This window comes from Atheta coriaria, unplaced genomic scaffold (genome assembly GCF_025399875.1).
Source record: "Atheta coriaria isolate IRGN ID8LTWV9N9 unplaced genomic scaffold, Caltech_Dcor_3.1 hic_scaffold_2_pilon, whole genome shotgun sequence".
Classification (NCBI taxonomy): Eukaryota; Metazoa; Arthropoda; class Insecta; order Coleoptera; family Staphylinidae; genus Dalotia; species Dalotia coriaria.
The window spans coordinates 473,598-485,926 of NW_027045444.1; the positions used below are offsets into that span (position 1 = coordinate 473,598).

At 37.3% G+C, this 12,329-nt stretch overlaps 4 protein-coding genes across 4 annotated transcripts; 3 read left to right on the forward strand and 1 right to left on the reverse strand.

The window, feature by feature from the left end:
* Window positions 1-10: 10 nt before the first annotated feature.
* Window positions 11-4,255, forward strand: LOC135803252 (dynein axonemal intermediate chain 7). Its single transcript, XM_065316849.1, has 13 exons — window positions 11-1,008; window positions 1,070-1,303; window positions 1,357-1,462; window positions 1,511-1,888; window positions 1,942-2,383; window positions 2,432-2,656; window positions 2,723-2,887; window positions 2,944-3,100; window positions 3,162-3,377; window positions 3,436-3,589; window positions 3,649-3,870; window positions 3,927-4,028; window positions 4,098-4,255. Exons 4-13 carry the CDS (start codon window positions 1,652-1,654, stop codon window positions 4,233-4,235), a joined length of 2,058 nt encoding a protein of 685 aa, XP_065172921.1. The 5' UTR covers window positions 11-1,008; window positions 1,070-1,303; window positions 1,357-1,462; window positions 1,511-1,651; the 3' UTR covers window positions 4,236-4,255.
* Window positions 77-746, forward strand: LOC135803277 (uncharacterized). Its single transcript, XM_065316873.1, has 2 exons — window positions 77-225; window positions 302-746. The coding sequence occupies exons 1-2, from the start codon at window positions 77-79 to the stop codon at window positions 744-746; spliced, it is 594 nt and encodes a 197-aa protein (XP_065172945.1).
* Window positions 4,256-5,901: 1,646 nt separating the features above from the next.
* On the forward strand, window positions 5,902-6,744 carry LOC135803278 (protein PFC0760c-like). Its single transcript, XM_065316874.1, has one exon. The coding sequence runs from the start codon at window positions 5,902-5,904 to the stop codon at window positions 6,742-6,744; it is 843 nt and encodes a 280-aa protein (XP_065172946.1).
* Window positions 6,745-6,757: 13 nt separating this feature from the next.
* Tes (testin LIM domain protein) lies at window positions 6,758-11,686 on the reverse strand. Its single transcript, XM_065313640.1, has 3 exons — window positions 10,982-11,686; window positions 9,773-9,916; window positions 6,758-9,708 (listed from the first exon to the last, which is right to left on the reverse strand). The coding sequence occupies exons 1-3, from the start codon at window positions 11,121-11,123 to the stop codon at window positions 6,866-6,868; spliced, it is 3,129 nt and encodes a 1,042-aa protein (XP_065169712.1). The 5' UTR covers window positions 11,124-11,686; the 3' UTR covers window positions 6,758-6,865.
* Between the last annotated feature and the right edge of the window lie 643 nt (window positions 11,687-12,329).

Here is a 12,329-nt window from a genome sequence, read left to right on the forward strand (position 1 = left end):
TCATTGTGTATTTAGGTCGTTGACTTTTAAAAAGTCATCAATGTCATGTTTTTGTGTGTCACTATTGTGAATTAAAATGTCTGTAAAAGAATTGAATAAAGAATCGCGAGTTACCTTTCTACCAGAACCATCTTTTCAAGAAGATCATGAAGAAATTAAAGATGGAGAAGAAACCTCTGAACCGGAAACAGAATCTGAATCTATACCTGAAGAAACTGTTGAAGAGCAAACACCAATTCCTGAGGTGGTACCATCTGAAATTGAAAAAAGATTGAACCTATGATACTAATCGCTGAAGAAGAAGAAAAACAGAAGAATATGGGCAGAAAGTTGAAAGCACTGTGTTGATTATAACAGAAAGTAAGGTTAAGAAGGGTAAAGGTACCAAAACAGGAAAAGGTGCTTCAAAAAAAGGTAAACCCACGAAAGGTAAACCTAAAAAGGCAACACCAGCTTCAAATGAATTTGAATTAGTTGGTAAAAGCAATGATGAACTGGTCAAAATGTACTCCCAGAGTCTAGTACCTACAAAATCAAGATCCAAAACAAGATCGAAGAAATCCCTCCAACGTCTCACAAGTGAAGCTGAAGGTGAAGACACACAGGAAGACAAACCTTCAAAACCTCAATCCTGGGAGACTAACCTAGATCAAGACGCAGAATCCCTGACAACCCAGGATATCACCCCAAAAGAAGAACAAAAGAAGCCATTGAAGGAAAGTCTTCTCTACGAAGCAGTCAAGTGAAGAAACCTCCATCAAAAAATCCGTAGCTAAATTTCAATCAAAGGTTATGATACATGTGGAGAGTACCGCAGAGGTACCTGAAGATGCAGAACTAAACCCGTAGTAGACAAACCAAAACCAAAGAAAAAAGGGAAGAAGAAGAAAGACAAAGATAAACCAGATGATGTGGTACAACTCGCCCCGGTGAAAAGCACCCCAAGAGAATCTTTCATCCAACAAGCTTTTAATACCATGTCTTCAACCAGTTACAAACAGCGTATTGGTACCATTTTGGTCAAATCATCAAGGTGTAGATTTATAACCTAATACTGATTTGTTTAAAGCTCGTATGGGTAAAAGTGTTACTTCGGGATCCAAATCAAGAGTCTCTGCTGAACCGGAGTCCAGCAGTAGTTCTTCTTCAACAGCCAGTCAACCAAAAAGCAAGAGGAGGTCAGGCAGGTCTTCTTTTAAAATCGGCCGAAAAAAGACTAAGTTTAAGCGCGAACCAAGAGAATGGTCAACTGAAATGCCTGGAGAAGATGATGAGATTCTTCAAAAGATCACAGACCCATCAGGTTTATCCTAATCCTAACCTAAATGTTTTTATTTATGTTTTGTGTACCTCCAGTTACTAGCACTGGTAATGTTAATGTTGAACCTCCGAAAAAACTCCCAAAAAGAAGAAGAAAGTTAAAAAAGAACCTAAACCTAAGAAAGGAGCTAAAGCTGCAAAAGTATTTTATGATTCTTGTTATTTTTAGGTTAAATTTATGTTTTTGTAGGATAAAGCTAAAGAAAAGTTCAAAACGGACGCACAAATTGAAGAAGAAGCAAAAGCCAAGGCTGAAGAAGAAAGACTCATCGCGCTGGTTGATAAAAAGAATGCGATTGCAAAGGAAAAGAAGGAAATTTTGGAAGCATCCATGCGTGATGAGCAGTTGGATATGATTACCACAGAGATGGAACTCTGTGAGGCGGCTCTAGATGAGGTTATACAAGCCGCACAAGCAAAAGAAGAATGGAGACAGTATTTGGTCTGTGATGGATTACCAGCACCATGGGACGTACCAGGGATGAATACTTATATTCACCTTTGGGAGAAGGAGGTTTATACAGTGTCATCGGAAAGGTGTAAGGAAAGGACCACAGAAGCTATCAATGTACCAAAAAAAAATTTAAAAAAAAAAATTTTTTCAAAAATTCAATTTTTTAGTTGTTGAATCAACTTGATGATATCCGTGAAGACCCTTTTGATAAATCCGAACGTAGACGCAGTGATTGGGCTTGGGTGGCTTCCAGATTCAGGGAGTTCCAAGCCCTTAATTTGGAATATTGTACTTATCGTCTCCTTAGAGATATCAAGAGTAAAATGAATCGGATTGATATCCCTACAGCTGATTTCCGTATGCAGGAAGAGTTGTTTTCATTGTGTTTATGGGTTTCTATCACTTTACCCACTCCCACTCCTAATCCTCGGAGTGTGGCTAAACCTAGGATTAAACTAACCTGGCCTGAGTTGTGTGTGGATATCATGTTTCCACAGACTTTGAAAAGGGAAATGGTTGCCATCAGAGGGATGTATACTTATTATGACCACTTGACTGATACTAGTGAGACCTTTAGAGCACCACCTTTGCCTCCATATTATTTAAAAAGTATTTTTGAATATTTTTTAGAAGATTTGTTTTAAAGATGATTTTTAGCGTTAAGTCAAGCATGTCAAGAAGAAATCTTTGGTAAAATGAAGTATAAGTATGATAATCGTGTGAAACCCAAAATGGAACCTGTTGAGGTTATACAGGATGATGGTACAGTTGTGGTTATGGAACCAGAAGTAGAACCTGAGTTAGATGAAGATGTTATGGCTCCGCATGTTCCATATCGTAAACTTGATGTGTCTCCCAGTGTTTTTCATTTGAACAAAATGGGTATACAACCAGTCTAACATAACATAACCTAACTTTTACTTTATTATAATAATTGATTTTGTGTAGATAATGAACTTAAGGAATCTCTTCTTCAACTTGAACATGAAATACCTCCTGGTGTGCTCAACTTAAGAAAGTATACTGTTATCGGAGGAGTGTACTTTCTTGATCTTTATTATCAACCACCACAACCTCAAGGAATGGTCTCCTATGAAGTTTTTATATCAACTTGTAGGTTAGGTTTATGTAAAGAATTTTATTGAATTTTATTTTTGTGTATTTTGTAGTAACTGAACCTTATTCACTACAAACTGTACCCTATGTGGTAAAGTATGATCCTCCACCTCCACATGAGCCTGGGACAAGGAGAACTCCTGAAGAGATTGAAGAAGAACTTCTTCAACAAGAAAAAGAGTTGGATGAGTTGATCTTGTTGGAAATAACGTTTGTTTTTGTTTATATTTTGATGAATTTATAGGTTATTAATGGTTTTCTTTGTTTTTAGGTTACCTAAACATGTTTATTGGTTAGAACCACCAATGGTCGTCCAATGGGATTACGATTTAAAAGCGTGGACGCTCAATAATGTCTTTGATTTTAAAAATATTGAAGAAAAAGGTTATGTTACTTTTAGAACTGGGATATTTCGTCCTATTGCTATTGCAACCCTCAAATGGTCTAACCTTCCTTATCAAGCTTGGGAAATACGTCCTGAAAAAGAGTATTGTTGTATGCTATCAAATCATAACCTCAATTATTAACTTTTTCTGTAAATTTAGTGGAACTGTAACATTTCAATTGAGCTGCGCCATTTTGACGTTGGAATTCCACGTACAACAGAATACTATCTGCGTGAAGGATATACAGAGTGCTCCAAATGATGCTTTTGAACCACATTTAAATGTCTACTATAGTTTTTCTAAGCTAAGAAAGGTAATATTGACTTAAACCTTATTATAACCTTAAAATTATGTTGAATTAATGGTTTACAGATAATGAGATCAATTGGAATTGATGTATTTCCATATTTTGATACATTTCTCTACGTGGAAGGTACTTGTGAAAAGTATTGGCCAATGGAGAACCATCTGTACTTTTGTATGGCGTACTTAAGTGTTGTTTTCAATATGACTTGGTCAAGATGGAATATGACTTTGGATTACAGAGCGATTGTGTTTCAAATGAGAGCGTATCGATTTGATCGTCCTAAACAGGTATTAAAAAGGTTTAAAACTTCAAGTGTTTAATTTTTAATTTTGATGTATTTTAGGCCAACTTTGATACTGTTTTGGTGCGTGCGCAGAGTACAGCCTATATTGAATGTACAGAGGTTAGTCAGGAGTTCTCAGACGTGCCTGTTGAAGGAATGCGAGTAAGTAATACGTCATTGTTATCAACTGCAATTATTGATAATTGTTTATGATGGTTATTGTGGTTATAGTTTTTCGCTGACTTGTGGCATTTGGTGCGGTCTACGTCGATAAAGTCTCTGCGCAGTCGTATTACGAGCGCTGATAAGACTATGGTGAAAACTTTGTATCGATTATACAAAAATGTGCGGTTTTTGAGTTTTTCATAAAAGCATTTATCTTACCTAAATCAGCTACATTATTATTATTATTATTGTGTGATAGGGGTTGCATAAGTTATAAAAATTACTTTAATGCACTTTTGACGTGATAACGTCTTTAAAATCGTTCTAGTCGGGTGACATGTTCAGAAACTTGTCACGAGGCCTCTCGAGGTCGATCGCTATAACGAGAGAGAGACGGACCGATCTCCCGTCTCATCTCGAGCGCTACCAGTCATTCCGTGAAACTTGACACGCGGAATCCACACGAGCGGAGGCAGGCATAGCGTTCGAGTGAGTGGACCGATCTTCCGTCTCTCTCACTCTAGCGGCATACAAACGAATGGAGATTTTCTCGTGCGGTTAAGTTTTCGTTGAATGTTTAACAGTGACACAAAATGTGAAGTGCAAGTGAAGTGTTACAACAATTGCAACAAACAAAACTTATATCACCAATAAGACGTTATCACGTAAACATCTCGATCGTAAACCTACTTTACAAACAACCATTTTTTCTTAAAATTTGAGTTTTCACACGTGGGTTTAGGAGGAATGCAAAGTAAGTGTTTACCTTAATTATAATATATTATTGTAACTTGGTAGAAATGTCATTATTATTGTTATTGGCAATGTATTTTGTTGAAATTGCTGCGGTAATTGGTAGTTGTTTGCGTACTGATGGTATTTGTTACGTTTTACAAAAATTATCAGCACTAACGTATTATTAGCTCCATTGTCTTGGATAACTCTTTATCAGGAAATAAAGAAATGATGTATAAGTAGGTAATCCCTGAATAATTAAAATTTATCCGATTCATTCATGAATTGTAGTGAATTCTTATGAATCTGCCATTATAGGAATCTGTAACTGAGGTTATGGAAGCGGTAGACTTCCTTCAACACACCTACGAGTCGTTTTCTCTTCAAGACTTGTATTTTCCGGCAATACTGAGTCCTTTTTGTATTCCTAATCGTTTCTTTAGAAATCCCTCTTCGGATCTCATCCAGGTACGACTGAGCACATTGGTAGATGCGGGTTGACCAGCAACCTACCCGCAAAAAATGGTGGGGGAAGAATATCGTCATATTTACGCGATTTGATACGCATTAGGATATGCTATGAATAGAAGAGGCATGAGAGGAGTACCAGGAGAGAAATAAAAATAACAAAGAATATGAAGATTTCGTTCTAAACCCATAAGGATAATAAAACAAATGAAAATTTCCCCAGATTACTTAAAATTTATAATATGATTTTAGGTTAACTAAGTGAGTTAAAGCCAATGCTTCTGCAACAATATTTTCTGTTGATACTTCACGAATATTTTGCTACATTATGCAATGCAATATTACAGAACTTGAAAAGTTATAATGAAAAAATAAACCTATAATACAAACAGAAAATATATTGTCAAATAACATTCATTATAAACTTTTCGAATACTTCCCTTATCACCAACGTAATCCATCCAATTAAGAAATAACGTCCCAACTTTATCATGCAACACATACTAAATTACAGAGGAATCCTGAACACGCAGCTATTTCGAAACGAAAAATATCCGAATTATAGACGTAGTTATCGTTATCATATTCAAACAGAAATGTTATCAATGGCAGTATAAAAGGATATTATTAATATTGCGGAAAAACAGTTGTGTCAACATTCTGCACGATGCACGTTAAGGTTATAATCCTTTTGGTCACTTTAGTGGCTTTCTGTAATGGCCACCGCGAATTCGAAACAAAAGTCAAAAACGCAGACACATTCGCTGCGTTGTTGACGATTGCAAGGAACGAAAGTGAATCCGCTGATTCATTCATCTCACAACAAGCAGAGGACTACAAAAACGCTGTTATCAGTAACAACGAGACATACAATGCACTTGTTGAACAATTTGCAGAATCAGAGAAGACCAGAAAGTTACAGTGTATATTGAGAAAGTTTGATTATTCAAGAGTGAGGAAAAGTACTGGGCGATTGATTAAAGGCTACGCCAAAGAAAACATCCCGGAATATTTAAATAAAAAATATTCAAAGGAACGCGCGAAGTTAGAGAAGAATATTATTGATATTCAGTTGATGCAGGATAGGGCTGAACCAAGTGATGATGATAATCAAGATGGCGGTAATGAAGAAAATCAGGAAAATGAAGGAGATGGAGAAAATACTGAAAATGAAGGAGATGGAGAAAATACTGAAAATGAAGGAGATGGAGAAAATACTGAAAATGAAGGAGATGGAGAAAATCAGGAAAATGAAGGAGATGGAGAAAACACTGAAAACGAAGAAGAAGAACCTCCTGTAACTGAAAACCCAGTCCGTCCACCAACAGCAAGAGAAATCGCTGCGATGAAATCCCAAGCAAGGAAGATGATCATCAAAGCCCATAAAAGATTCTATCATGCCATCGAAAGGCACATGAAGGATAAAATCAATAATCAGGACGCCACTTTAACTCGCCGAAGAGGTGGTATGACCAAACGTGGCAGACGGCTCATGAAATGCGCTGTGTAGACATACAACAGAATTAAATATAAATAAACAATATAAAATATATTTAGTGATATACATACATAAAACATAGCAAGTCTAATAATGGCACAAATATATACAACACCTTCAATTTCAAGTTGTTTCACTTGTTACTGTTGAAACAAGCACCGGAGCAATACAAAACCTGATTCCTATACAAAAACTTCCCTCCCAGAAGTGGTTTATAGCAAACCCTGCAAGCGAAACATTGATCACTCGCATGAAAGTGATCCCCATTCAAATTAGCACCTTGTTCATTGGGTCTGATGATGTTTTTGCATGCTGTGCATCTATCTGCTTTCAGAAGTTCATAACAAGCAATACAAACAGGTTGACTGTTCTCCAGGAGGTAATCTTGACCTGCCAATGGTGTGTCACATTCAAAACAACAGAAATGCTTCACATGGTAGGTCATATCTTCAGTCAGGCAATACTCCTTTACGAAGATAAGTTCATCACATGCGTGACATCTTGGTATACCGCTGATTTTAGCATAATCACGACCACAATAGACATCGTCTGATTCTTTGTGGTAGTGGTAGATGAGATCAGCTAGATTTTGATTACAACCTTTGCATTTGAAGCAGGAGGTATGCCAGAGGGCGTCGGAACGTTCAATCTGGATCACCACAGCGTTGTCATCGATTAGTTTCTTGCATCGGTGACATACAGGGAGGTCATATGTCAGATCACCACTGTCATAAGGTATGTTGTTAGGGTCTTGAGTGGATCTCACATGTAAATTGGATGAATTGATTGCGTTGATGTCGTTGATGATCCCGACATTAACCTGACATGGTTCTTGGATATCCTCCGTAGGGTTTCTTAGTGACATGGCAGCGAAATTTGGTATAGGACGCCCTGTTCTAGGATCAATCAAGTTTCCATACTTATCTACAACAGGAGGTAGTCCTGTCAAGGTAGACCCAGAAGGTGATATCTCTTCAGGTTCTAGGTAGATGGGTATACCTTCAACTGTAGCACCATTCCGATCTACTTTAACCCTGATTGGAACGTTGGTTTTATCTAATAATGGTCCTGATTTACCATGTAGGGTTGCTCCTTGTATGTCAACATTCCCCGCTGATATCTGCATAACAGGACATCCATAATGATCCAGTTTAATCTCAACTGGACATCCTACATTGTCCAGAATAGGTACCCCCGATGCAGATACAAGTTGACAACCTTCTAGGTCATTCAAAAACTTGTTATCACCTTTGTGTAACATACTAGACCATTGTGGTTTGAGACTTCCAGGTAGACCATTAGAGTTGATCACTCTAGGGACATGTAGGTATGTTATGGGGTGTACCGCATGTGTGACTCCATTTTGGTCCAAAGGCATGGAATATTTCGCTTCTCCTTTGAGGTCTTCATTTAAAGGTCGACCTAGGATATCTACCTGAGTTCGTAGGGGACCACCTTTAGGGTCTTTTGGATCTTTTAGTGGTTTCTCGTTTTTGTCTAGTAATATAGCCAATTGGGGAGGTCCCAAAGGTTCATGGGTGCTGAAAGCTATGTTTTTGATAGGACTTCCATACTTGTCTAATATAGGTGCGCCATTTCTATCCAGGAACATGACATATTCAGGATGACGAGGACCTAGTTTTTCAATAACGTAGGGTTCATACCTAGGACGTAAAAAGCGGTCCAAGGGTACCTTTATAGGTGATCCCGTGTTATCCTTCATAGGACATTCATGTTCATCCAATAGCAACCCATATTGAGGTCTTAACTCATTATCGAATTTATCAACTATCACATCTCTATAAGCATTGAAGTTCTGACTCTCCAAAATGTCTCCTTTGTCATCCAACAAGACAGAGTATGATGGTACCTGTTGATTTATCTCTTCCGCGATGGTTTCACTAATAATAGGACCTCTGAAAGCATCTAGATAACTGGTAATAGGATCTCCAAATTTATCCCTCAAAACATTCTTCTCTGCATCCAGGAATATAGCAAATTTGGGTGCGGGTTGATTACCAATGGGGCGTTTAAGAGGTGATCCATCCGGGCCCAAAATAGGAGCACCATTCTTATCCAAATACACAATATATTTAGGTGCTTGATCACCAGTGAAAACTTCACTCAACACTTTATCAAAAATAGGCCTACCATAGACATCCATGCGCACCTTCAAAGGACTACCAAGTTTATCCATAACAGGCAGTGAATTTCTATCCAAAAGTAAACCCATGTAAGGTTTCACTTCATTACCAAACTTATCCATTAATATGGGGATCTCATTCTTAACCACTTCTTGGATAGGTTTCCTCACTGGATTACCTTCTCCACCCAAGATGGGAGCACCGTTTTTATCCAGTAACATAGCAAACTCTGCTTTTGCAATTGGGCTTATTTTCTCAACCAAAGCCACATCAAAGATCGGATTCCCGAATAAATCTAAAGTTGCTTTGATTGGTTTACCCATTGGGTCCTTTAATGGTGACCCGCTTTTATCTAACAACATAGCATATTGCGCCCTAGCAGGATTTCCATATTCATCCAGAACTTCACCATTTTCTAATAATCTTCTCTTGTCTCTGATAGCTTCCAAGGAAGCAGCCAGTTTATGATTACCAAAAGCATCTATATTTTCATAATCATGTTTGGTTTTTATTGGAACCTTTGACGTGACAAGTTTAGCACTGATTGGTGATTGGAAGTTGAGAAGTTGCCCCACACCTACACTGGTTTCTTTCAGGTGACTGAGATAATCACGCATGCGCTTTGTTTCTTCCTCGGAAAGGGCGTGGCATAGGGTAGGATCAATGTCATGGATGGGCATTTGCTTCTGAAGAAGCTGTTTACGCTCACGGGCAGCGGTGGATCCTTTGATGGGCAATTGATCAGCGGGTAAATCTTTTAAGTAACGCTCAACGGCTTCTTTTGAGCCTTTTGGGGTCCAATCCAGTTCTAATTCATTTGGTCCGGATAAACCTGAAGAATAAAATGGGAAAAATCAATTTTATTTGAAGGAAAATGATAAGTTTTTAACACCTACGTATTTTATGTGTTTTCTTTGGTCCTTTACTGCCGAGTAATTGGAATTGTAGCCAATCAGCAACGTCGTTGTCATTGACCCCATGGTTTTCTTTCCCACATTTGCAGATTTTGCAAATTTTACGCCAGAAATGTAAATCCAATCCTGTAAAACATTTCATATCATGTTATTGTATATAAATAGTTATCTATTATCTTATCTCATGTTTACTTAAGTTAAGTCATGGGAAATGTAGTGTAGTCTCTGTATTACGATTAAATCTCGTTATACCGAGGTGATGTTTCATCGAGGAACAAAAAATAACGAAATTTTGGGTTTTTTCGCGGTCTAATCTTTTGTAAGCTAGATATAAACTCAAAACTACCAAAAAAACTGTACTTAAGTAATATAAATTTGTATAAACGTGTCTGGGGTTGTTAGAATCATAATTACAACAATATTTCAAATATTACCATCAATGTGGTAAGTTAAGCTAAAGTTGACTTAAGTTAAGTCCAGAAATGCAGTGAAGTCTCTGTATAACTATTAAATCACGTTTTATCGAGGTGATGTTCCATTGAGGAAGAAAAACTAAGCAAAAATTGAGATTTTGCGCGGTTCCGCATCATTCTAATCGTTTCTAAGCAAGAAATTAGCCGAAAAATCGCGCTTAAGTCATATAAATCCGCATAAAAATTTATAGGGATGTTGGGATCATAATTACAAATGTTTCCATCAATGTCATGTCTTTAAAAAAGATATTCGCGGTCATAAATGCTCGAAATGAAATTTTTTGTAGTTACACTGAATATTATCTTATCTCGTGGTAAGTTAAGCTTAAGTTGACTTAAATTAAGTCAAGAAATGCAGTGTAGACTCTGTTTAACTATTAAATCACGTTTTTTCGAGGTGATGTTCCATTGAGGAAGAAAAACTAAACAAAAATTGAGATTTTACGCGAATCATCATCTTTCTAATGGATCTAAGCAACAAAACTGCAGAAAAATCATACTTAAGTCATATAAATCCGCATAAAAATTTATAGGGATGTTGGGATCATAATTACAATAAAATTTCAAATGTTTCCATCAATTTTGAAAAAGATAATTGCTTGAAATGAAAATATTTTTCATCATTACTTATTATTATCTTATCTCGCGGTAAGTAAAGCTGACTTAAGTTAAGTCTCGGGGGGAATAAAATATGATGAATGATGTGAGGTCATTATACCTGGACATTTCTCCTTGCATTCCAGACAGGGCGAGCCGGCGCCGGCTTCGTGACCCAGGCGCGCCTTCAACTTCAATTCACGCTTCTCTTCGAGTTCGCGCAGCCAGTTGGGCGCTGAGACCACTTCTTCACTCTTATTCATATTTAATAAACACTTTTACACTTGTACATCACTTTCAATAACTATTTCTTAATCACTTCCTTTGTGTGTTGATATTAATATCATCAACACATTGCACAATAATATAATTTATATTTCGTTTAGATAAAAATATAAATCTATGAGAATAGACTTATGTTAAGTAATGTTGATGTACTACTAGTACTACTAGTTGGACGCAGGTCAGTGGTCGATTCCAACTTGCACCTTCTTCTTCTTCTCTTGTGTGTTTCGCGCCGCCTCTTTTTGTACACCACACCAACTAGTTTCGAATCCACTTAAGTCACTTACTTAACGTACACTATTATTATTCCATATTCCAAACGAAACTTGTATTTCTTTTATTGAATTAAAAATTTATTAGACGTGCGATGCGTTCGAGGACTAGAACAAGACTGAATGCAGTGGCAGATGATGCGTTTCAAGTTTCAATGGAAGTTTCGAAACTCGGAAACGTCCTCTGAATCAGCACGATCAGCGATAGCAACACGTGCGTGTCTATGTGTGCGTTGAGGTATAGTGAGCTCAGCTCATTGAGTGAGGGTACCCACGTACTAGGAAATATATTGAGTTTTATTGGTTTGATAAGTATCGTCACTTGATTATTCAAAAATAAGGGGAAAATATGCGAATGGCGTCAATACGAATGCTTCATTGTATTTTAATATCCCAAGGGGTCTTAGGTCCGACCGCATCGACGACTACCTGCTTGCAAACAATGGCAAAGGTCGTACCGGATTTTGACCGACTAGCTTCTCGCCAAACTGCTCCGCACTTTGTCTGACTCATCGCTTCGTCTATCTCGTTTTAGCTCTCATCTGGAGTGATGCATAGAACAACACCAGCTGTATAAATATGAATCATCAATTATTTTGCTCGACGTGCGTCGGAAACAAGCGAGACCTCACGTCCCCGACGTTCGTCATCGCGCATGGAATATTTAAAAAAAAAGGAGCGATTGTGGCGGAAAACAATACTGCTTATAAAACAAAGCAGTCTAGAACGTTATGGAAGTTATTATTGTATTTCGCATTTATTTATCGCATAAAGTTTCTATTTTTAGAAACTTTAAATTTTAAATTAAAGGAAACTGTATTACAGTGAGGAGGGAGTGGTTGTAGTGGTACTAGCCGCGGATAGATGGCTATACCATGCACATTTATTGAAAAATCAATACTGAAATATAAT